General features: G+C 38.5%; 1 protein-coding gene across 2 annotated transcripts in view; it reads right to left on the bottom strand.

Moving 5' to 3' along the window:
* Nucleotides 1–23863, bottom strand: part of HEMK1 (HemK methyltransferase family member 1) — a 123592-nt gene that overhangs the window by 93848 nt on the left and 5881 nt on the right. For both annotated transcript variants that reach the window (XM_053721108.1, XM_053721109.1), the window contains exons 3-6: nucleotides 15351–15442; nucleotides 13800–13893; nucleotides 7016–7138; nucleotides 5245–5309 (exon numbers count right to left, since the gene is read on the bottom strand). In XM_053721108.1, coding sequence (XP_053577083.1) covers nucleotides 5245–5309; nucleotides 7016–7138; nucleotides 13800–13893; nucleotides 15351–15442 — 374 coding nt within the window. The remainder of the gene's footprint in view (nucleotides 1–5244; nucleotides 5310–7015; nucleotides 7139–13799; nucleotides 13894–15350; nucleotides 15443–23863) is intronic.

The following is a 23863-nucleotide window of genomic DNA, read 5'->3' on the forward strand; positions in this document are numbered from 1 at the left end:
TTCCCCTGGACAGATGGACCCGAGATAGCCACCAGAGAAGAGAATCTCTGTTGTCTTGATCCAGATTTAGCAGAGGGGACAAATCTGTGTAATCCCCATTCCACTGATTGAGAATGCAAAGTTGCAGTGGTCTGAGATGTAGGCGGGCAAACGGAACTATGTCTATTGCCGCTACCATTAAGCCGATTACTTCCATACACTGAGCCACTGACAGCTGAGAAGTGGAATAAAGAGCATGGCAGGAAGTTAGAAGCTTTGACAACCTGACCTCTGTCAGAAAAATCTTCATTTCTACTGAATCTATCAGAGTTCCTAGGAAGGAAACTCTTGTGAGAGGGGAGAGAGAACTCTTTTCTTCGTTCACCTTCCACCCGTGAGACCTCAGAAAGGCCAGAACAATGTCCGTATGGGACTTGGCGATTTGAAAAGTCGACGCCTGTATCAGAATGTGGTCTAGGTAAGGGGCCACCGCTATGCCCCGTGGCCTTAGAACCGCCAGTAGGGACCCTAGAACCTTCGTAAAGATTATTGGTGCCGTGGCTAACACAAAGGGAAGAGCCACAAACTGGTAATTCCTGTCTAGGAAGGCAAACCTCAGAAACCGATGATGATCTCTGTGTATCGGAATGTGGAGATAAGCATCCTTTAAGTCCACGGTAGTCATATATTGACACTCCTGGATCAAAGGTAGGATGGTTCGAATAGTCTCCATCTTGAAGTATGGGACCCTGAGAAATTTGTTTAGGATCTTGAGATCCAAGATTGGTCTGAAAGTTCCCTCTTTTTTGGGAACTATAAACAGATTTGAATAGAATCCTTGCCCCTTTTCCTCCCTTGGAACTGGGTGGATCACTCCCATGACCAGAAGGTCTTGAACACAATGTAAGAATGCCTCTCTCTTTATCTGGTTTGCAGATAATTGTGAGAGATGAAATCTCCCTTTTGGAGATGAGGCTTTGAAATCCAGAAGATATCCCTAGGAAACAATCTCCAGAGACCATGGATCTTGGACGTCTCTTGCCCAAGCTTGGGCGCAGAGAGAAAGTCTGCCCCCAACTAGATCCGTTCCTGGATCGGGGGCTACTCCTTCATGCTGTCTTAGAGGCAGCAGCAGGTTTTTTTGGCCTGCTTTCCCTTGCTCCAAGCCTGGTTAGGTCTCCAGACTGGCTTGGACTGGGCAAAATTTCCATCTTGTTTTGCAGTAGAGGAAGTTGAAGCTGCGCCACTCTCGAAGTTCCGAAAGGAACGAAAATTAGTCTGTTTGGTCCTTAATTTTTTGGACCTATCCTGGGGAAGGGCGTGGCCTTTCCCTCCAGTAATATCAGAAATTATCTCCTTCAGTCCAGGCCCGAATAGGGTCTGCCCTTTGAAGGGGATGTTGAGAAGCTTAGACTTTGAAGTAACGTCAGCTGACCAGGATTTAAGCCATAGCGCCCTACGCGCCTGAATGGTAAAACCTGAATTCTTAGCCGTTAACTTAGTTAAATGAAAAACGGCGTCAGAAAAAAATGAATTGGCTAGCTTAAGAGCTTTAAGCCTGTCTAGGATATCATCCAACGGGGTCTCCACCTGAAGAGCCTCTTCAAGAGACTCGAACCAGAAAGCAGCTGCAGCAGTGACTGGGGCAATGCATGCAAGAGGCTGGAGAATAAAACCTTGTTGTATAAAGATTTTCTTAAGGAAACCCTCTAATTTTTTTATCCATTGGATTTAGGAAAGCACAACTGTCCTCGACGGGGATAGTTGTACGCTTAGCTAGAGTAGATACTGCTCCCTCCACCTTAGGGACCGTCTGCCATGAGTCCCGTGTAGCGGCATCTATGGGAAACATCCTTTTAAACGCAGGAGGGGGAGAGAACGGTACACCTGGTCTATCCCATTCCTTCGTAATAATTTCTGAAAACCTCTTAGGGATTGGAAAAACATCAGTGTAAACAGGCACTGCAAAGTATTTGTCCATTTTACACAATTTCTCTGGGACTACAGTGGTGTCACAGTCATCCAGAGTTGCTAAAACCTCCTTGAGCAACAAGCGGAGGTGTTCAAGCTTAAATTTAAATGCTGTCATTTCAGAGTCAGACTGGAGTAACGCCTTCCCTGAATCAGAAATGTCACCCACAGATAGAAGCGCTCCTGCTTCGGCTTCTGTATATTGTGAGGGTATATCAGACATAGCTACTAAAGCGTCAGAAAGCTCTTTATTTGTTCTAGCCCCAGAGCTGTCTCGCTTTCCTTGTAACCCTGGCAGTTTGGACAATACCTCTGTGAGGGTATGATTCATAACTGCCGCCATGTCTTGTAAGGTAAACGCATTGGACGCGCCAGATGTACTTGGCGTCACTTGCGCGGGAGATATAGGTTCTGACACATTGGGAGAGCAAGGTGGTTTAACCTCCCTTTTGTCAGTCTGAGAAACCTCTGGTGATAAATCCTTAAAACCCATAATATGGTCTTTATAACTTATAGAAAGGTCAGTGCATTTGGCACACATTCTAAGAGGGGGTTCCACAATGGCTTCTAAACATAATGAACAAGGAGTTTCCTCTATGTCAGACATGTTTAACAGACTAGTAATGAGACCAGCAAGCTTGGAAAACACTTTAATAAATGTGAAAAAGCAATTAAATAAAAACGGTACTGTGCCTTTAAGAGAAAAAAACTACCTCATAAACTGCAAAACAGTGATAAAAAGTAGTAAACTCTACGAAATTTTTACAGTGTGTATAAGAGACTAAAGCAGCATTGCACTCACTTGCAAATGGATGATTAACCCCTTAGGCCCGAAAACGGATTAGAAAAATGGAAAAACCGTTAAAAAACAGTCGAACACACTGCCACAGCTCTGCTGTGGCCCTACCTGCCCTTAAACACGATTTGTTGCAGGAAAAGCACCCTCTATAGTGGTCCTAGATGCCAGAGGACTCCTTTAGGGAAGCTGTATGTCTCAGTCTGAATATCAACTGCGCATAAAGTGTCCGAAAATAGGCCCCTCCCACCATGCACTGAATGTCAGAGGGCCTTTTTTAGGAGTGATCTAACAAGCCATGTGGAAACTAGGCCCCAAAATAAAGATTTATCACCCTCAGAGAAAAAACGTTTTTACTATAAAACATGCAAACGTTTTTACACTAAGTAATATGAGTATTAACATGAATATTACCCTTTTTTGCAAGCATGATCCCAGTTGCTGTTAAATCACTGTATCAGGCTTACCTCAAATATACCAGGCATTGTCAGCATTTTCTAGACCTTATCATCTCTCTAGAAAAAAATATACTGAACATACCTCAAAGCAGGCAATCTGCAGACCGTCCCCCCAACTGAAGTTTTCTTTCCATACTCTTCAGTTATGTGTGAGAACAGCAATGGACCTTAGTTACAAACCGCTAAGATCATCAAACCTCCAGGCAGAATTCTTCTTCCATTGAAGGTAAAAAAACTACACTAATTCACCACATCTCTCTTGATACTTCCTTTCTTGTCGAGAGCTGCAAGAGAATGACTGGGGGTGGCAGTTAGGGGAGGAGCTATATAGATAGCTCTGCTGTGGGTGTCCTCTTGCAGCTTCCTGTTGGGAAGGAGAATATCCCACAAGTAATGGATGAACCCGTGGACTGGATACACCTTTACAAGAGAAATATTAATTCTATGTGGTTTCAATGACCAAAACCAAATATTCAAATTGTCAAAGAAAATATCTAAAAAGAACAAGTAATTTCCAATGTATTTAAAGGGCGACTAAACCCAAAATCTTTTTTTCATGATTCAGATAGAGAATACAAATTTAAACAACATTACAATTTACTTCTATTATTTATTTTGCTTCATTTTTTAGATATCCTTAGTTGAAGAAAAAGCAATGCACATGGGTGAGCCAATCACACAAGGCTTCTATGTGCAGCAACCAATCAGCAGCTACTGAGCATATCTAGATATGCTTTTCAGCAAAGAATATCAAGAGAATACAACAAATAAGATAATAGAAGTGAATTAGAAAGATGTTTAAAATTGCATTCTCTTTCTAAATCATGAAAGAAAAAATGTGGGTTTCATGTCCCTTTAATAATTTGCAACTGGTACAACAAGTAATTGAGACCACAATAAGGGGAAAACATTTTAAAGTCCACTGCCCCTTTAAATAGATAGCAGATCTATGAATTGAAATATATAATATACAATGCAGTGCAATATATTGTTTACTGTTCCTCTGAATGAGTAACTTAGCATAGTGAAAGGGACACTAAACACTAAGGGCTAGATTATAAATGGAGTGTCAATTTATCGTACGCCCGTAAATAGGTGACCAATAAATAACCAGCCATTACAAGTGGCTGGTTATTGCTACCGTGAGTCCCCCAATTGGCCCCAAATTTCATTATAGTAATCTTTATTAAAAAAGACAAATTGTAGCATCTTTATTTTTTTTTAAAGTAACTGCAAAAAACAGTTATAAGGTGCTAAAAGTGGCAGCTGAGGGGTGTTAGAAAACAAAACTGCACTTAAAAAAGGCTTTACATAGCATTCTATGGGAACTGTGTGTTCCCTGCAAATACATATGTATATAAATATATGCATATGTATTTATGTGTTAACATTTGTATATACACATATTAATACATAAATATATATGTGTTTATGTTTAAAATTGCTGCCCATCACTGCGCGACTTACCCCCTTTGCTGCGCTAGTTCTTATGCCGTGTCTAACGGCATGAGAACGAGGCTCCCATTGGAGCCTATGGAAGCGCACTCTTCCGTGCAATGTGAAGTCGCATTCGCATTGCACCTCACTTGTAATACCAGCGCCCATTTGCGTGCGCTGGTATTACTCAGTTGAGAGCAAATATTGCTTTTGCGTAAGCGATATTTTGCGATCAACTCGTAAACTGGCCCTAAATACATTTCATATACCTCTCTCTAATTGTGGGTTCTGCTATTCTAGAACTTAGGTTACTCTGCAGGTATATGAAGGAGAGTTACTGCACATGTGCAAACAGGTCAGCACTGGAATATAGTGAAAGCTAGATTACAACATGGCCGCTCCCATGATTAGAGGGAGGAGGGGAATAACCTCAATACTAAGATTATAAAATACATTTAGTTTTTATGTCCCTTTAAGACATAGCTATCTCTAAGACACAGCACAGCTGATAAGCTTATGAAAAGGGGTCAATTTCGTTTAGATGAATTAGTTTATAGTATTGCTCCATACAATATAGTAACATAAACATCTCACTTCAGTCACCTCTCAGCGTTTTCTTTAGTTAGACTGACAGCTGCTTCAGTTTTATCCACGGCAATAACGCGTGCCTAGAAAACAAACAGGAGCCAACCATGTTTTTAACACAGAGCAGTGTTTGCCAACCGGTTGGCATTATCAAGTAGCCGGGGGGGAACTTTGCAATATTATAACATTATTTTGTTATTTATAAATATTATCCAAAGCACATATTCATTGCATAATTTAACATACATTGATTTAATGATAACAAACATTAAAAACGTTTAATATTATGGTCAGTAAAATCAGTTGAGTGGTGAAACCACTAAATAGGCCGTGGAGAGAACACGGCAGAGGATATGTTTCCTAAACAGTAAAGACACAAGGGCATGTTCAATAAATCTGGCAGAAAGGGGCTAATAGTTGCTCTTTCTGTGTCTATGTAATGGTTAGGAAGAGGTTAAAGGGATATTAAAGGGACAGTGTAGTCAAAAATAAACTTTCATAATTTAGATTTTCAAGGAACAGTCTACTCCAGAATTGGGGAATGAGTAATAAAGGGATTATCTATCTTTTTCAAAAATAAAAATTCTAGAGTAGACTGTCCCTTTAATCTCAACATTTATAATAACCATAAAGGTCCAGATTACAAGTGGAGCACAAACGTTGGCGCGCAAGCGATAAGGGGTTTATCGTGGGTGTTTGCGCTTGTTGAGTTGAAAGTAAACGCGATCACTTGAGTGTAATCGCGATTTACGCTAGAATGATTACCACAACTTCAGAAATCTGGTTAACTCTTTAACGAAAATAAAAAGTTGCACAAAACAAATACATTGCAAAGTACAGTTACACTCATAATAACACCATCTAATAAAAATGATTTAAAAAACATATTGCACACAAAAGTTATAAGGGCTCAAAGGTATGAGATCTCAGGTGTTGGAATAAAAAACCCTTTCCAGTTGGGACTTAATTGTTTACATCAGAACTGTATACAAATAGTAAAAATTTAAATTGCATGATTTAAATGAAGGGATCGGGTCAGGGGGGGAGTGCCTATGACGCTAGGCACGTCCTCCAGCCAACAATCCCATTTAGGAAGCTTCTATGGCTTCAGGACAACTAAACAGCTAGGACGTTTCAGGCCACCATAACAGTACTAAAGCCCAACGCAGTTAGGACGGCATGGAACGTCCTAATGGCGGGAAGGGGTAAACATTGAGATACATACATATACATCTCTAAAGATGGATATATATATATATATATATATGTACATTTGTATTTATGTATTTATATATATATATATATATATATATATATATATATATATATATTTACAGACATACTGTATATACACATATAAAACATAAATACATACAGTATGTACATATATATAAGTGCATCGGATGCCCTTTGCAGTTAAGTAGATAAAAATATATAAAAACATATTTATGCAATATTCATATTTAATAAAGGTTTTAACTATGTATTTACTGTAAATATTTCACATTCTAATGTTCTGTACCTATTCTAACTTTGGCTTTTTGCTCTGTCGGGTTAGCGCACAGGCAAAAACAGTTTACTTTTAACTCATTAACGAGCGCAACCCGACGCAAGCAAAAAGCTTACTTCTAGCGCAATTAATACTCCACTTGTTATCTGGCCCACAGGTAAATAAAAACCTTTAATTTGCACGATCATAATTTACTATCCACCCTAGAGAGGCTGGAGCGCATTCTGCGGAATTCATAACCAATATATCGATTTGCTGTTCCCGATCGCTGGTGCTCACCTGCGGCAGCTTCCTGAGTAATGCGAGAGACACAGCCCCTGAGCCACAACCCACTTCCAAAATAACTGGATCTGGAGAAGACTGAAGTGCACTGCAGCCTGACAGTGTCACGCCCACTAACTCCTGCAACCAATACACAGATGTCAGAGCAAAACCACAGGAAGCCCACATGCATATTTATTTGTACAATCAAATATATATTCTCTTGTTTGTGGCTAGGCAATCTGAAATTCATGGGTCATTATCTAGATAAACATTACTATGAAGACACCATATGGATACTGTTTAATATTAAAGACACATAGATGAATTACATCTTTGAATAGAAACATATTTGCAATATAAATGTATTGGCAAAAATGCTTCTTGTAAAAATGATCACTGTTTTAGTGTTAGCATTTTTCTCTGCACGTGCATGTGAAGCATAGCTAAATATTCTCAGTGCACCAGCATTTTAAATACTGCAGCTGCTCAGAGCACCAGGGGGTTTGTATCATGTCAGCAATTAACAAATTGAGTCATAACCAGATAGTACAAGCACCCTAGGCTCTCTGAACAAGTGCTGTGTTTAAAATGCTGGTGCACGTGCATACTTAAATACACTTTTGAAACAGCTATAACTTTTATTAGAAGCATTTTTGCTAAAACATGTATATTACAAAAATACTTCTATTCAAAAGTGAAATTCATCCATGTGGTTCCCAATTTTGGCTGGCATGTCCCTTTAAAGTAATATAGAACCCCAAAATTTTATTTCATGATTCAGATACAACATACATTTTGAAACAGCTTTCCAAATTACTTCTATTATCAATGTTGCTTCAGTCTCTTGGTATCCTTTATTGAAAGAGCAGCAATGCACTACTGGGAGCTAGCTGAACACATATGTAAGTCGTTGACAAGAGGCATATATATGCTGCCACCAATCAGCAGCTAGCTCCCATTTCCTGAGCCTACCTTGGTATGCTTTTAAACAGAGGATAACAAGAGAACAAAGCAAATTAGATAACGTAGATTGTTAAGTTGTTTAAATGATAAGCTCTGTCAGAATCATAAAAGAAACTGGGTATCATGTCCCTTTAATGTTGTTCAATGTGTACATTCAAACCTTAGTTGTATAATGATTTCCTATTTTTGATTAAGGAAATACTGCATTTATTAAATATTACAACTGTTATAGAGGCGTTGCCATTTTGGTTTGTATATCTTATGGTGAATAAAGTCACTTCACATAGATGATCATTTTAACCCTTTCGTGTCAGGGCTAAAGTGCCTACATCGGAACAACTGTTCCGATGTAGACAAATTGAAACCACGTGATCGTGCACACGATCGCGAGATTTCAATTATTGGATCGCGTCTGGGGGGTGTCCCTACAACCCTAGGAACGCCCCCAAGACCGCGATCAAGTCCTGACAGCACAGAAGGCTTCAGGACAGCCGTTAGCTATGACATTCTATTCCGTCATAACGGCTTTAAAGCCCAGTCTAATTATGACGGAATAGAACGACATAACGGCTTTAAAAGGTTAAATCTAACATGTGAGAATGTAACACAGAGTAAAGAGTGCATCCCAGCAGTGTGCACGTGCAAGATCTCTTTAAGCAACACTAACTTAAAGGGAATGTGAAAAACATGGTATGCCGAAGAAAAATAGGAAGTTTAAAGGGACATTAAAGTCATAATTAGACATTCATGATTTAGACAGAGCATACAATTTTAAATAACTTTCCAATTTACTTCTATTATTTGCTTCCTTCTCTTGTTATCCTTTACTGAAAGGTTTATCTAGGTAAGCTCAGGAGCAGAAAAGAACATAGGTTGTAGCTGCTGATTGGTGGCTGCACATATATAGCGATTGTCATTGGCTTACCAATGTGTTAAGTTAAAAAACAGTAGTGCATTGCTGCTCCTTCAACAAATGATACCAAAGGAATGAAACAAATTTGATAATAGAAGTAAACTGGAAAATTGTTTAAAATTGTATGTTCTACCTAAATCATGAAAGAACATTTTTTGGGTTTCATGTCCCTTTAAGTTCCAGTTTCTGATGCACAAGACTTTGTCAGCCTCCGATAAAGTGTGTGTATAACAACAAAATGCATCAGGATTTCTTCCTTGCTCCTCCTGATTGACAAATCTTTATTAAAGAGACAATAAACCGCTGAGCACAACTACATCAAAGAACCACTAAACACAGGAGAATAACATAACCAATAAATGCATTATAAAAAGACAATGCAAAAACACAGCTTGAATATCACGAGTAGATTTTGTTCTGCCAAATTTTAAAGTTAGTTTTAGTTTCCTTCCCCCTTCATCATGTGACAGCCATCAGCCAATCACAAAATGCATAGACTTATATTCTGTAAATCTTGCACGTGCTCAGTAGGAGCGGGTGTCTCAGGAAGTGTAAACATAAAAAGATTGTACCTATTTAAATAATGGATGTGAACTGGAAAGTTGTGTAAAATCGAATCTGAATCCTTAAAGTATCATTTTGAATTTAGTGGTCCTTTAACACGTATTGCTATTGTTTTTTGTCTCTCATGGCTTCAGCTCGCTCTTGAGAGGTTCTCTTATTTACAATTGTTAGTTGTTGAAGCTCTGCACTACATACTGGACGCTGCCATCTTGGAGCTTAGGTATTCTCGCAGCCTGTGACAGAAGTTACCATTCACAGATTAGTGAGGCAGATGACTATTTTTTGACAGATGTATTGTGCGTTATAGGTTAGGGTGCAGGATACAGAGCAAGGTTCTACCTTTTTTTGCAGTTTTTTTTCTCCACAATGCAAGTTGCATAAAATATATATTAACCCCTTTCAATAGTTTTTGTTTTTTTAATTGCGCGGTCTGGCTGCCAGCTACGAGGGAGGGAGATCATAGTAGCTCAGTCTTATCACTGGCGATGAGACCCTTGCAATTATGGCCCATAAAACCCTTAACAACCAGTGATGTACAGCCTAATTTCTCAACGTCTAGAAGGAAAATGGGACAAAAAGAGAGGCGCTTGTGTGTACCAGTCAGAACAAAACAGAGGTTGGATAAATCCACACCAGGGTACCCTGTTTTGTTCTGACTGGTACACACAAGCGCCTCTCTTTTTGTCCCATTTTCCTTCTAGACGTCAGTCCATTTTGATGTGAGGAGAGAGCAGCTCTACTGATTTGATCTGTTTTGCTGAAAGAATCCATCGCTATCTTTGATTTGGATTCACCTGGGATCTTGTGCCTCAAAAGGGACTATTTGGTTCCATTTCTTATATTATTTTTTTATATTCATATTTACATATTCATTGCTAAACACATTTTTGGGTTGTTTTTTTTTTTATATTGTGCGCCCCCTATCAGGATCTCTGTTTTGAGATACTATTTTTTTAGTTTCTCAATGTGTGGTACGTGTACCCCTGGGGGTACTTGGGGCAATGGCAAGGGGTACTCCATGGATTTTTTACCTGATGCAGCTATTGTAAACATGACATATCAAAGAAAGCTATGTTTCGCATTTCTACCCTCGAGCACTCCTAACACGGCAGAGTGTGAGTATTTCCCTGCCTAGGTTGGACCACTGCTCAATCACTGATTTACCTCAAATTAGTAAAACCTTAGATCTGGCTTGTTAGCGACATATGAGGGCTGGACTTTAGCTTCACTGATATGGTCAGAGAAAGTGGATTACTGTGACCAAGTGTCACAGAGACAAGCGGCAGATAAATGTGCCACTGTGAAATGGGTAAAGTACATCGTATTGAAGTATACCGCAGTCAAACAAGACAGAAACTATGCATGAAATGGTTATTAAAAATAGAAAGATGGTACCATAAATATTACTTTCCCCATCATGCAGAAAATAGTTTATTTTCCTCTGTTTTAATGAAAGAAGCTCAGTAATTGCATCTATTTATTAATATGAACAGACTATATTATCTGTGTTTTATGTGTTTATTCTCTGTGGTAATATTGCCAAATATTACATTCTGGAAAACATAAAACAGATATCAGATTCCTATAGATTTCATTAATTAACATATCTCAGACAAGCTTGTGAAATCAAGTGATACACGATTTCCATTTCTGTTCATGTAAAAGATCAATAATGTGCTACAGTTGGGGTACATAAAAATCAAATGAATGCCTACAGGGGTAGTTACAACAAAAAGGTTGAGAAACACTGACGTGCAAGGTACATTGTGGTCGTTGAGGGGTTAAAAAACAGGAATATTAGAGAGCAATGCAGCCATAACAAAAATTTTAAGATTTAGTTTTGTATCATTCATGCTACCCTGAACAGCAGTCAAAATGCTGGTAAAGCCACTAAGCTGTAAATCTGCACTATTTCTGTCACACGGTGCAAGAATACCTAAGCTCCAAAATAGTCGTGCCCGGTATAATGATATAGATTTTCACCAATCAGACATCTAAAGGGTTAAAATAACAGAACGACTTTAAAGACAGCTACTGACACAGGAGGAAAATTAGAGAATTTTAGAGAATTCTTCTTATAGTATTTCCTAGTAAACTGCATTACTGTATTGGACACTATCTAAGCATTAGGGATATAGACAGAAGATTTTGGATTTTTACAAATACAGATTACATGAATGCTGTTAAGGATTTGTAGGCACATCTCTTTCATACTATACACAGTGTTTTCTACAGCTCACTAAGGTCTCGACATTAAAGGCATCTGACAATACATTCTAAAAAAGGGGGCGGACCTGCAAAGTGGAGACGCATGGCAATGTGTCTCAAATAGGAAATAATAGAGATTGCGGTTTCTGCAAAAGTCCACCGATATCGCCACTTGTCGGCACTTTCAGCGAGCGGGGGACATATTTGAAAAGTTCCTACACAGCGCAGACAGTGCGTTCACTTAAACCAAACATGGTTTCTGTGTAGGAAAACTTCAAATAATGCCTGTGTGATTGAACTGTAACAACACCTACACTACCTGCCTCACACTGTAAAGTATCGCCACTGAAAATGTGGCCAAACAAACATGGCTGAAACGCTACACATAACCTGTACTTCAGGGATTGGAATATATCACACTACAGGTGATGTATCCCAATCAAAATGCAGGTTTCTCCCCTAGAACGCACAGCTAACTCCCATAGAATGCCTACATGTAAATCATGTCATTGATATACCTGACTAATAAAGACAGAATAAAAAAACCTCCCTATTATAACTGCAGAAGCTTTGTTGATAGATGTATATATGTGTTTGAATGATATGCATTTTCCTGTATAATGCATATTAATTGTATAGATTTTATACATGTTTTTTTAACATGAAAAAAAAAATCATGTTTAAAATCTATACAATACTTAAATTAATATGCATTATACAGGAAAATGCATATCATTTAAACACTGTATTTACATATACTGCACCTTTAAACTATTAGCCCCTTACACGCCCTCACCCCCCAGAGCAAACTAATTTCGCTACACTATTAACCCATAATCTGCAATAACCTATTTAATCACCCCCTAACTTTTTAACCCCTAAACCACTACAACACTCCACCTCAAAAAAAACCTAACCTATTAACCCCTAAACTGCCAATACCCCTCAATCATAAACACCCCCTAATCTATTATCCCCTAAACCACTAGTATCCCCAATGCAAACATCCCAATACCTATTAACCCCAAAAACCCCTATACCCCTCAATGCAGGGATTTTTTGTGCCAAGTAAAAAAGCTTAATCACTTTAGGGCAATGCCCTACAAAATGCCCTTTTCAGGGCAATTGTTAGAGAAGGTTTAAGTGTTAGTATAGGTTTATTTTATTTTGGGGGGGGACACGCGAGTTTTAGGATATATATAAGGGGGGGGGGGTATTTTCTGAAGTGCTTTATTATTTTTTTTGGTAATGTTTTTTTCTTATTTTGTGTCATTTTAGTGTTTGTTATTTTATTGTAACTTAGGGGTTATCAAGTTAGAGGTCTGGGGGGATAGCTGTTAGGTAGTTAAGTAGTGTAAGGCTAGTTTGCATTGGGGGTTGTGGTGGTTTATGGGGTTAATAGGTTAGGGGGTATTTGCGATGGGGATTATGGAGGTATAGGGGTCAAGTAGTGTAGCATTAGTTTGCGGTGGGGGGTTATGGCAGTATAGGGGTTAAGTAGTGTAGGGTTAGTTTACGGTGGGGGGGTTATGGCGGTAGAGAGGTTAAGTAGTGTAGGGTTAGTTTGCGGTGGGGGGGTTAAGTAGTGTAGTGTTAATTTGCAGTGGTGGGTTATGTCAGTTTAGGAGTACAAAGGTATATTTATTAGGTTCGGAGCTATATATATTTAAATGTGATTCTTTACTTTACATCTCCAATGTTGATGCTGATGCTGAAATATTTCACAGTATCACCACCCATTGCAATGTATAGTAAAACACCTCTCAGCGATGCTGCCTTTAAACAGTAATGTTTCACTTTTGAGATTTTTGCCAGCTTCCTCAACATCATGTCTGATCCCTTTGTGATATATCGCCACCTCACAGCACTTTTGATCATCAGGGCCTAACAAACGTGTGTCAAAAGTGGGATCCTATAACAATGACACATTTAAAGTCACAGAGATCTTCAGTACGACCCATTTGCCAATGTTTGTCTGTGGAGATTTCATTGCTATATGGTGCCTTTTATGGCTGATACACCTGAACTGAATAATTACTAGCAGTGCCCAAATACATTTGTCCATGTAGTGTATTTATCACAAAGTGTCACTGGAATGCAGACATTATGCTTGCATTCGGGTAACCCTGCTAGTCTTGTGTCTGCTCTTGCCTCAGTCTCTGGTCGTGGGATAAATACAGGGGGTCTCATACGCAGGGTCATGTCCAAGAAATCCCACTCTTCAATAATATACTGAAGAGGAACTCTGAAAGGAACAAACATTAAAACTGTCAGTGCTTCTTTGTTCGGGTACAAACGCATAATTCCACTACCAAAATGCCACCAAGTTAACAAGATCACAATGACAAAAAATCTGCAACAATAATGTTCTTTTATCTATTCTGGAAATGTATAGGAAATGCCGACATCAAAAATGAAATGCTGGCTTTTCCAAATGTAGGTAAACATTTAAATAGCAAGAATTTAGCATAAGTTCCATTCCTATCATCCACTGTTAGGGTTTAGACAAATGGATAGAGTCAATCTCCTTAGATGCAATGCGTTGCCACCATTTATGGCATCCAAGGAGTTAATCACCTTCCACCACTAAAAGGTAAAAAAAAAAAAAAAAATGCATTCACATTGTCAGCAATATTATTGTTACAGCAAGAACTAATGTATTATCCTGCAGGAAGACCCGTGCACCATAAGGTGGGAGGGACTAAAAATGTAAACGTTACATTCCGCTACTTTCTAAGACAGGTTTGTCTAATGTTTGAAACACAGGGGTAAGAAATAACAAAAATATTTTGTGCAAATAACAGAATATACTTTCTTTAAGCCAGTGTTTCTTAGCTCTAGTCCTAAAGTACCCCTAACAGGCCAGATTTTCATGATTTCTTTACTAGGGCACAGGTGAAATAAGAAGCTTATCAATAACCATGGTTATTAACCTGCTCTCAGCTAATTATATCACCTAAAGAAATCATGAAAATCTGGCCTGCTAGGGATACTTGAAGACTTGAGTTGAGAAACACTGCTTTAAAGAGACAGTCTAGTCAAAATAAAACTTTCATGATTTGGCATACAAATTTAAACAACTTTCCAATTCACTTTTATCATCAAATTTGCTTTGTTTTCTTGGTATTTTTAGTTGAAAGCTAAATCTAGGTAGTCATATATGCTAATTTCTAAGCCCTTGAAGGCAGCCTCTTATCTGAATGCATTTGACCATTTTTTCACAGCTAGACAGTGCTGGTGTTTATGTGTGCCATATTAGATAACATTGTGCTCACTACCGTGGAGTTATTTATGAGTCAGTACTGATTGCCTAAAATTCAAGTCTGTCAAAAGAACTGAAATAAGGGGGCAGTCTGCAGAGGCTTAGATACAAGGTAATCACAGAGGTAAAAAAAAAGTATATTACAGCCATGTTGGTTATGCAAAACTGGGGAATGGGTAATAAAGGGATTATCTATCTTTTTAAACAATAACAGATCTGGAGTAGACTGCCCTTCAAGCTACAGCCACCAAAAACTTCTTCCAAGATTAAAAATAATGATAGATCTAATCTATTCCTCTAATAAAGAAGCCCTAGATTATAATACTGATCTGCCGTATACGTAGGCTTATTGCATTAAGTGTAGTGTGTATCAGTCACACTAGTGAGAGGCACAATGTGTCCATCCATGGGTCACCCTTCAGTGTCGGTCAAGCGCTCACCTTTTCAACCGCTCCTCGCCCATGATATCTATGCGCTTCATCTGATCTGCAGAGACAGGTTGCTGGGCCCAACATGGGGGCAGACTGTGAAACTGCATAAAATGATTGCAAAGATTAGCAACACAGCACAGTTTGTGCAAGACAGGTTTTTACACCGATATGAAAAACAAAACTTTGCAAGAGGCAATAAGTATTTAAAGGGACATTAAACCCAAAAAAATCTCTCATGATTCAGATAGAGAATAACATTTTTAAAAAGTTTCCAATTCACTTCTATTATCAAATTTATTTAATTCTCATGTTATTCTTTGTTGAAGAGATACCTAGGTAGGTAGCGTGCACATGTCTGAAGCACTACAGGACAGGAAATAGTGCTGCCATCTAGTGCCCCTGCTAATGTATAACATTGTTGCAAAACTGCTGCTATATAGTACACGTGCACACTCTTGAGCTTACATTTCAGCTTTTCAACACAGGATAACAAGAAAATGAAGATTATTTGATAATACAAGTAAATTAGAAAGTTGTTTAAAATGTTATGTTCTATCTATACAATGAAAGAAAAAATGTTGGTTTTATGTCCCTTTAAAGGGCAGTATACAACAATTTTCATATAACGGCATGTAATAGTCACTACTATATAGAATATGCACAAATACTGATCTAAAAATCCAGTATAAAACCTTTTAAAAACTTACTGGGGGGGGGGGGGGGGGCGTGGCAGACGGGAAAAAATGAAGCTCAGAGAAATGACTACCAACTCTTGATAATATCGTCTGCATAAGACTATCCTATAGAGAATCATGGGAGAAAAACCATGAAGGAGAATCCAGCTATGGTGATAGCCCTTCTACATAGATTTGAGCGGGCAATGACCGATGGATACAACCAACTCGCTGACAGCATCCGCTTACCAGTCACAGAGGAAGGAAGCATCAAAGCCCCAATTCCACAAGAGCAGATGCAGCTACAGAGAGCTCAAAAAGTAGACGCTCCAACCCCTACCGAGAAAGCTGCTGTCTCAGCTCAGCTCACTAGTGAAAATATTGCTGGTACTCTGGTGGTCCCTACTCTGGAGGAAGCGGCCGGTCCCCTGGAGCGAACCAGGGATCTCATCAGTGATCAAGTGGAGATTGACACAAGCCCAATACCTGCGCTTGCAGCCTCCAGACCCTACCTTACTGAACGGCCTGTAGCGCAACATGGCGTACCGGACCCACCTGCGGGAATCTCTTCTGGAGCCCTGCGGCTCTGGGCTACATGGCCTCCTAGAGGAGACAATCTTCGGCATTATGCAAACGGCATACAGTGGACATGAGGCAGATATCACCGATACAATCCAGCCTTGACGAATGCGGTGTGGGTTGATAGAGATCTCCCTAGCCATACTAGGTGAAAGAATTAGTGACATCGATATTGTATAGTATGGTCTGGGGAAAGATACTATCGAGATTGCTTTTGAACACACAGTTTAATTGCTGCCTCCAACATCAGAGTTTTACATAGGTTTTACTGTTAACCGCTATGTTAAAGGACACTAAATGTTCATTTGAATTATACTTGTCTATATAATATGCTATTAGCAATGTCTAGTCATAGTGCCCGTAGCCTGTAACAATTAACCATTCAATTAGGGGTTTTGTGATGTTTTATATCCCATAGGTCCCCATATGTTTTCTGATGAGAAGCCCAATATGGAGGATGAGGAGCCCTCCCCCTCACAAAACGATCTGAGTTAGAGATGTAGCTACCTGAGAATTTTTATAAATAGATTGTTATTATAGACAATGTTCAACTGCACGTTTTATCTGTAAAGGCACAAGAATGTTTTTTATATGGTTTTTTATGGAATATGCTTACTATATATCTAACAGTTTCTGGAGAGTACTGCAGTGCCTAGTTAGTGTAGCTATTATGCCTTAATTGACTTCATCTGCATGCGGTTTATACATACCTCCAAACTGCCCTTTGAAATGCATAAACTGTACAATTTATAATGCCTAATTATATGCTATTTCTCATAATAATTAGCAGTAATTGCTAGGGTGCATGTTCTACTTGCTTACACAGTATCTAACCTCATGGTGGATCCATATGCCCACATATTAGTTCCCAGATTTTAAGGCATCCTCATAAACCATTAATTTCCTTTTATATGTAATTGAGTCATAATAGAGCCCATATGGACCCTTTGAAAAATCGAGAGGACCTAGCACTATCCGATCTGATACACCTTATTAATTTATATGGTGTTGACCCGCTAAATACTAAAATATGACTTTATACCTCCATTATATTTGTGCTTTTTTACTTAACCCCTTAATGACCACAATGTACCCTGTATGTCACTGGTCGTTAAGGGTTTTTTCAGGACATAATAGCACAAGTCTAGCAAGAACACAATATTAATGCCCTCCCTCCAGCAGGCTTTGTGGAATAGAGCAGTCTCAACGCTGGTGGCAAGACCGCGCTATAAAACAATCAAGTCCCAAAAAAAGGCCAGCGACATACAGGGTACGTCGCTGGTCCTTAAGGGGTTAACTTCTAAATATTACATTGAGAGACACTAAATGTTTATCGGAAATTATCATGCCTCTCTACTGCTGTTATATATTTATACTTACTAAGTGGTTGGACTCTTTGAACCCAATAAGCCATAGCAGACATGTGTGGAGGCTTTATAGAACTACATCCACTGAGCTACTATGTTAGTTTTGGAGGTGCTATATACTATTATTATCCCCAGCTGCTTCTAATATAAATAGAACTATATGTTAGTTGGTAGTATAGATATATGGGCGATGGGAGTTCTGGGATTACGGTCATGAGCTGACACCTACTCTTCATAGACAACAACTATGAACATATGCGCATTAGTCAGATAGCTTCTTCCTGTATGTAAATATATGAAGTCTAAGCTCAGCCCTATATAGCTTTTAGATAAGCATTCTTATTTAGGTTGGAAACATGCCCTGACTCCCATTGTCAGCTACTCTTGCTTCTATATTGTTTAGAAATGTGTGAAGGATAACTTATTTAACATATAACTTCACTCTAGTCTCATTGTTTCTTATTATCACAAGCTGTATGATTGAGGCGATTCTGCTGTATAACAGAACTTTGAGAGAGGTTCTCCAGATATGCTAGTTTGAGTTTTATCTCAATACTACAATTGTATTTATACAGTATCATTTTAAGCGGTACTTACCCGCTGTTATACCTGCTATAAGCCATTGGACCTAACAAGGCCCGTAATATGACTAACATGTGCTATAAGTATTACCTATACCAAAAGGTCCATAAGTGACCAGCTAATTAGTCTGTTATGACAGTTTCTAAAATTAAAAAATGAAGGTTTCAGAAATGTACTACTCATCAAATAATCTGTTCTTTACCTGTACCACTATATTGTACTGTATTGTCTGAATGCAACATTTTCTGTATGTTTTCATATGCACAAAACCTTAAAAAAAAGTTTAGTTAATAAAAAAAAAACTTACTTAGAAGCTCCCAGTTTAGCATTGTTGATGAGGTTAGGCTGGGACACCCAGTGAAAAGGCTGGGAAAGCAAGAAGAGCAGAACCCCCCCCTCCCCCCTCCCCTGCTAATGAAAAGACCCATAACACAACAGGGAGTCTGTATACGTCAGTATACATCTAAAACTTTGGGGCTTGGTTAGGAGTCTGAAAATCAGCACAATGTTATTTATAAATAAGCAAAACTATACATTGTTACAAGAACACTCCCAGATGGGCTATATAAATGGATCATCTACAAAACATTTCTGCAAAGACAAATCTAGTGTACAATGTCCCTTTAAGGTTCTGCTCATCACATGACACTATTAGTGTTATTGGTATTGTAAAGTGAATGGACAACATAACATTACATGGATTAGATTTCATATTTTTAAAGAGAGAAAGGTGCAACGTTTGTGTCGTTACACTACAAAATTTTAAAGGGGATATGAAAGTAAAAATTAAACGCTCATGATTCAGAGTGCAATTTTAATGAACATTTCCATGTATTTTTACTTTACTTTGTACTCTTGGTATCCTTTGTAATAAAAGGATAGGGTAGGTAGGCTCAGGAGCAGCAATGCACTACTGGGAGGTAGCTGGTGATTTCTGACTATGCACACGTCTCTTGTTATTGTCTCACCAAATGTAAATAAGAAGATCAGATGATCCCCAGAGGTGCGCTGGTGCTTGGATAGAGCTGGTATCGAATACTAGTCGATCTTCGTGAAATTGTGGCTGCCCTCTCAGCAGTAATCCGAAGGAATACCCGGCTGTAGATAGGAAGAAAACAAGAGAGGCGCCAAACATAAAACAATATCGTCAGAACAATGGGCCAAGAGCCCCCCCCTGTGTGCAGGATATACTCACAGAGGCAGCGGCACACGTACTGTGCCTATTGAAGCGGATCGGGACTGTTCAGAGTCGCCCGACGGACACACACAGAAACCGGTACACGTGATCCCTGGATATCCAATTGCAGGCCACTTCACCTGTCAGGTCCGGATCAACAGTCACTCGCTGGAAATAAGTAGTTACGGTCTCAACCAAGAGAGACACCGATGTTGGGTATGGATTGCACCGGGGCAATAAGTGACAGGTAGCAAGGTGACTCAGATAAAAAGGTTTATTTCAGATAAAAACAATCACAGCAACGCGTTTCTCGGCAAAACTGCCGTTTCATCAGGCTGTACTAGTGACTACATAATCACAACTTTTATACCTTGTTGCACCTGTCTAATTGGGCGGATCTGACATGGGATTCCTGTCTGGCTAATCTTTAACTGTTTCAAAGCTGTTCATATTGAAATACAACAGTTGGACATTAAAATTTTAAAATCCTTACATTTCTTAACTCTAATTAAAAAGACATAATCAATTGTCAATGGATACTTATTATATACAATGTAATAACGTAATATTAACAATACCAAAATAAAAACATTGAAACATTTATAGATCTATTGGCTATCACACTACCGTCAATTAATATTCAGTTCATATTCACACTAATTGTGATACATTTAATATTTAAATAAATAAGTGATACCCACTAATGGCTATGATATAAATATATAAAAAATATAATTTGGATGGTAACATAAGGCTAATGATATGGGTTAGCTAGTCAATCTTATGGATGTAAATCGAAGTGGTATATTTAGTTGGCATATTAAAATATGGGTTAAAATCATGTGTAAAAGGGGTCGGGAACATGCAGATGGCATTAGCACTGTGTGGCCCCATAGGTAATGTCTAACAGGAAAAAAATGGAAAATTGGTCCCAACCAAATGGGATAAAATTTAGATATATGATGGGATAAATCACATAGGAAACTAAACACAAATCACTAGATACACTAGAATACAGAAGGAGACCCCCTGGACACAAACCCTGCTCAAAAGGCTGCCAAATCTATATTAAGATTCAAGCCATTTGGATGGAGAGTTCTAAGGGTGTGTATCCAGTAGGTCTCCCTCTGTCTAAGTCTGGACAATCTATTATATAGATGTGATACTGGAATAAGTTCAATGGGACATATACTGAAGCAATTATTATTGCCATTATGATCGGAATTGCAATGTCTGGGAACACTATGATTTTTATAATTCTTTTTCATATTCCTCACATGTTCGGACCATCTAACGATTGAACGTCACAGGTGATCCAAAGGAGATCAGGAGTAATGGTAATCTTACTTAACTTGGCAATTAAATCACTAGAATCTCGAATATATGACTCGAGACCCAATACATGTTTTTGCAAGAAAAAATCCACGTATGAGGAAACATTATCTGTAAGACTACCTATGCCCGCAATAGGTCTCCCTGGGGGACAAGTCAAATTCTTATGCAATTTGGGCAGGTGGTAGTAAAATGCTAAATTGGGTTCCTTAGGTAACAAAAAATCTCGCTCTTTCTTAAGTATAATGTTTCCTCATACGTGGATTTTTTCTTGCAAAAACATGTATTGGGTCTCGAGTCATATATTCGAGATTCTAGTGATTTAATTGCCAAGTTAAGTAAGATTACCATTACTCCTGATCTCCTTTGGATCACCTGTGACGTTCAATCGTTATATTCTAACATATCACATTCATTAGGGCTGGCCGCCATATCAGAATATTTACAGAAAGACATTTATTTACCTAATTCACAATGTGATTTTCTGTTACAGCTTATATCTTTTATTTTAAAACACAATTATTTCATATTTCAGGACGAGTTCTATCTTCAGGTCAGGGGTACCGCCATGGGCACCAGGTTCGCCCCAAGCTATGCGAACCTGTTTATGGGTTCTTTTGAACATGAATACATCTACAACGCCTCGTTTGGGGCGAGCCTGGTGTTCTATGGGCGGTACATTGATGACCTGATTTTTATTTGGAGGGGGGACCTGTCATCAGCCAATACATTCGTTAATCATCTCAATTCCAACAATAGGGGACTAGTGTTCACCAGTGTGATACATCATGAAACTATAGTGTTTTGGGATTTAGAACTCAAATTTGAGAACTCCAGGATTACTAGTATCACACATTTTAAAATGGTAGACTGCAATAGCTATCTAGACTTTAACAGCCATCACTATTTCCCATGGAAAAGAAATGTGCCTTATGGCCAATTCAAAAGAATTCGTCGTAATTGTAGCACTATGAGAGATTATGAGACACAAAGTTTGATATTGAAAGAACGCTTCAAGGAAAAACATTACCCATTGCAGATCATAGAGAATGGTTACGAAAGAGCGAAAAAAGACAATAGAGATAGTTATTTTATAACACATAACAAAGAAAAATCACAACTAATGGAAAACTTCACTCCATTTATTACAGAATATAATTGTAATCATAAAAGAATACGTCAAATTATCAATAAACATTGGGGTATAATTAAAAAAGATCCTATATTAGGCAATCTGGTGAGCAACAAACCAAGGATAGTATACAAAAAAGCACCAAGCTTAAAATCCCTTCTAGCTCCCAGTAAGATAGTTAAGCATAAAATTCTTAATAGTCGCCAAGTGGGTAACATACCAATAGGTTCCTTTACATGTAAAGACAGGAGATGTAAACTCTGTGTCAAGATCACACAGCAACAAACTACATTCAAATCAAATATCACTAAGAAACATTATTCTATGATTGGGCACATTACATGTGCATCTAGATATGTAATATATCTGCTGTCCTGTGTATGTGGGGTCCAGTACGTAGGTAGAACCTGTAGGCGCCTCAGTATTAGATGGTCCGAACATGTGAGGAATATGAAAAAGAATTATAAATATCATGGTGTTCCCAGACATTGCAATTCCGATCATAATGGCAATAATAATTGCTTCAGTATATGTCCCATTGAACTTATTCCAGTATCACATCTATATAATCGATTGTCCAGACTTAGACAGAGGGAGACCTACTGGATACACACCCTTAGAACTCTCCATCCAAATGGCTTGAATCTTAATATAGATTTGGCAGCCTTTTGAGCAGGGTTTGTGTCCAGGGGGTCTCCTTCTGTATTCTAGTGTATCTAGTGATTTGTGTTTAGTTTCCTATGTGATTTATCCCATTATATATCTAAATTTTATCCCATTTGGTTGGGACCAATTTTCCATTTTTTTCCAGTTAGACATTACCTATGGGGCCACACAGTGCTAATGCCATCTGCATGTTCCCGACCCCTTTTACACATGATTTTAACCCATATTTTAATATGCCAACTAAATATACCACTTCGATTTACATCCATAAGATTGACTAGCTAACCCATATCATTAGCCTTATGTTACCATCCAAATTATATTTTTTATATATTTATATCATAGCCATTAGTGGGTATCACTTATTTATTTAAATATTAAATGTATCACAATTAGTGTGAATATGAACTGAATATTAATTGACGGTAGTGTGATAGCCAATAGATCTATAAATGTTTCAATGTTTTTATTTTGGTATTGTTAATATTACGTTATTACATTGTATATAATAAGTATCCATTGACAATTGATTATGTCTTTTTAATTAGAGTTAAGAAATGTAAGGATTTTAAAATTTTAATGTCCAACTGTTGTATTTCAATATGAACAGCTTTGAAACAGTTAAAGATTAGCCAGACAGGAATCCCATGTCAGATCCGCCCATTTAGACAGGTGCAACAAGGTATAAAAGGTGTGATTATGTAGTCACTAGTACAGCCTGATGAAACGGCAGTTTTGCCGAGAAACGCGTTGCTGTGATTGTTTTTATCTGAAATAAACCTTTTTATCTGAGTCACCTTGCTACCTGTCACTTATTGCCCCGGTGCAATCCATACCCAACATCGGTGTCTCTCTTGGTTGAGACCGTAACTACTTATTTCCAGCGAGTGACCGTTGATCCGGACCTGACAGGTGAAGTGGCCTGCAATTGGATATCCAGGGATCACGTGTACCGGCTTCTGTGTGTGTCCGTCGGGCGACTCTGAACAGTCCCGATCCGCTTCAATAGGCAC

Source organism: Bombina bombina, chromosome 7 (assembly GCF_027579735.1).
Source record: "Bombina bombina isolate aBomBom1 chromosome 7, aBomBom1.pri, whole genome shotgun sequence".
In the NCBI taxonomy this organism is placed as follows: domain Eukaryota; kingdom Metazoa; phylum Chordata; class Amphibia; order Anura; family Bombinatoridae; genus Bombina; species Bombina bombina.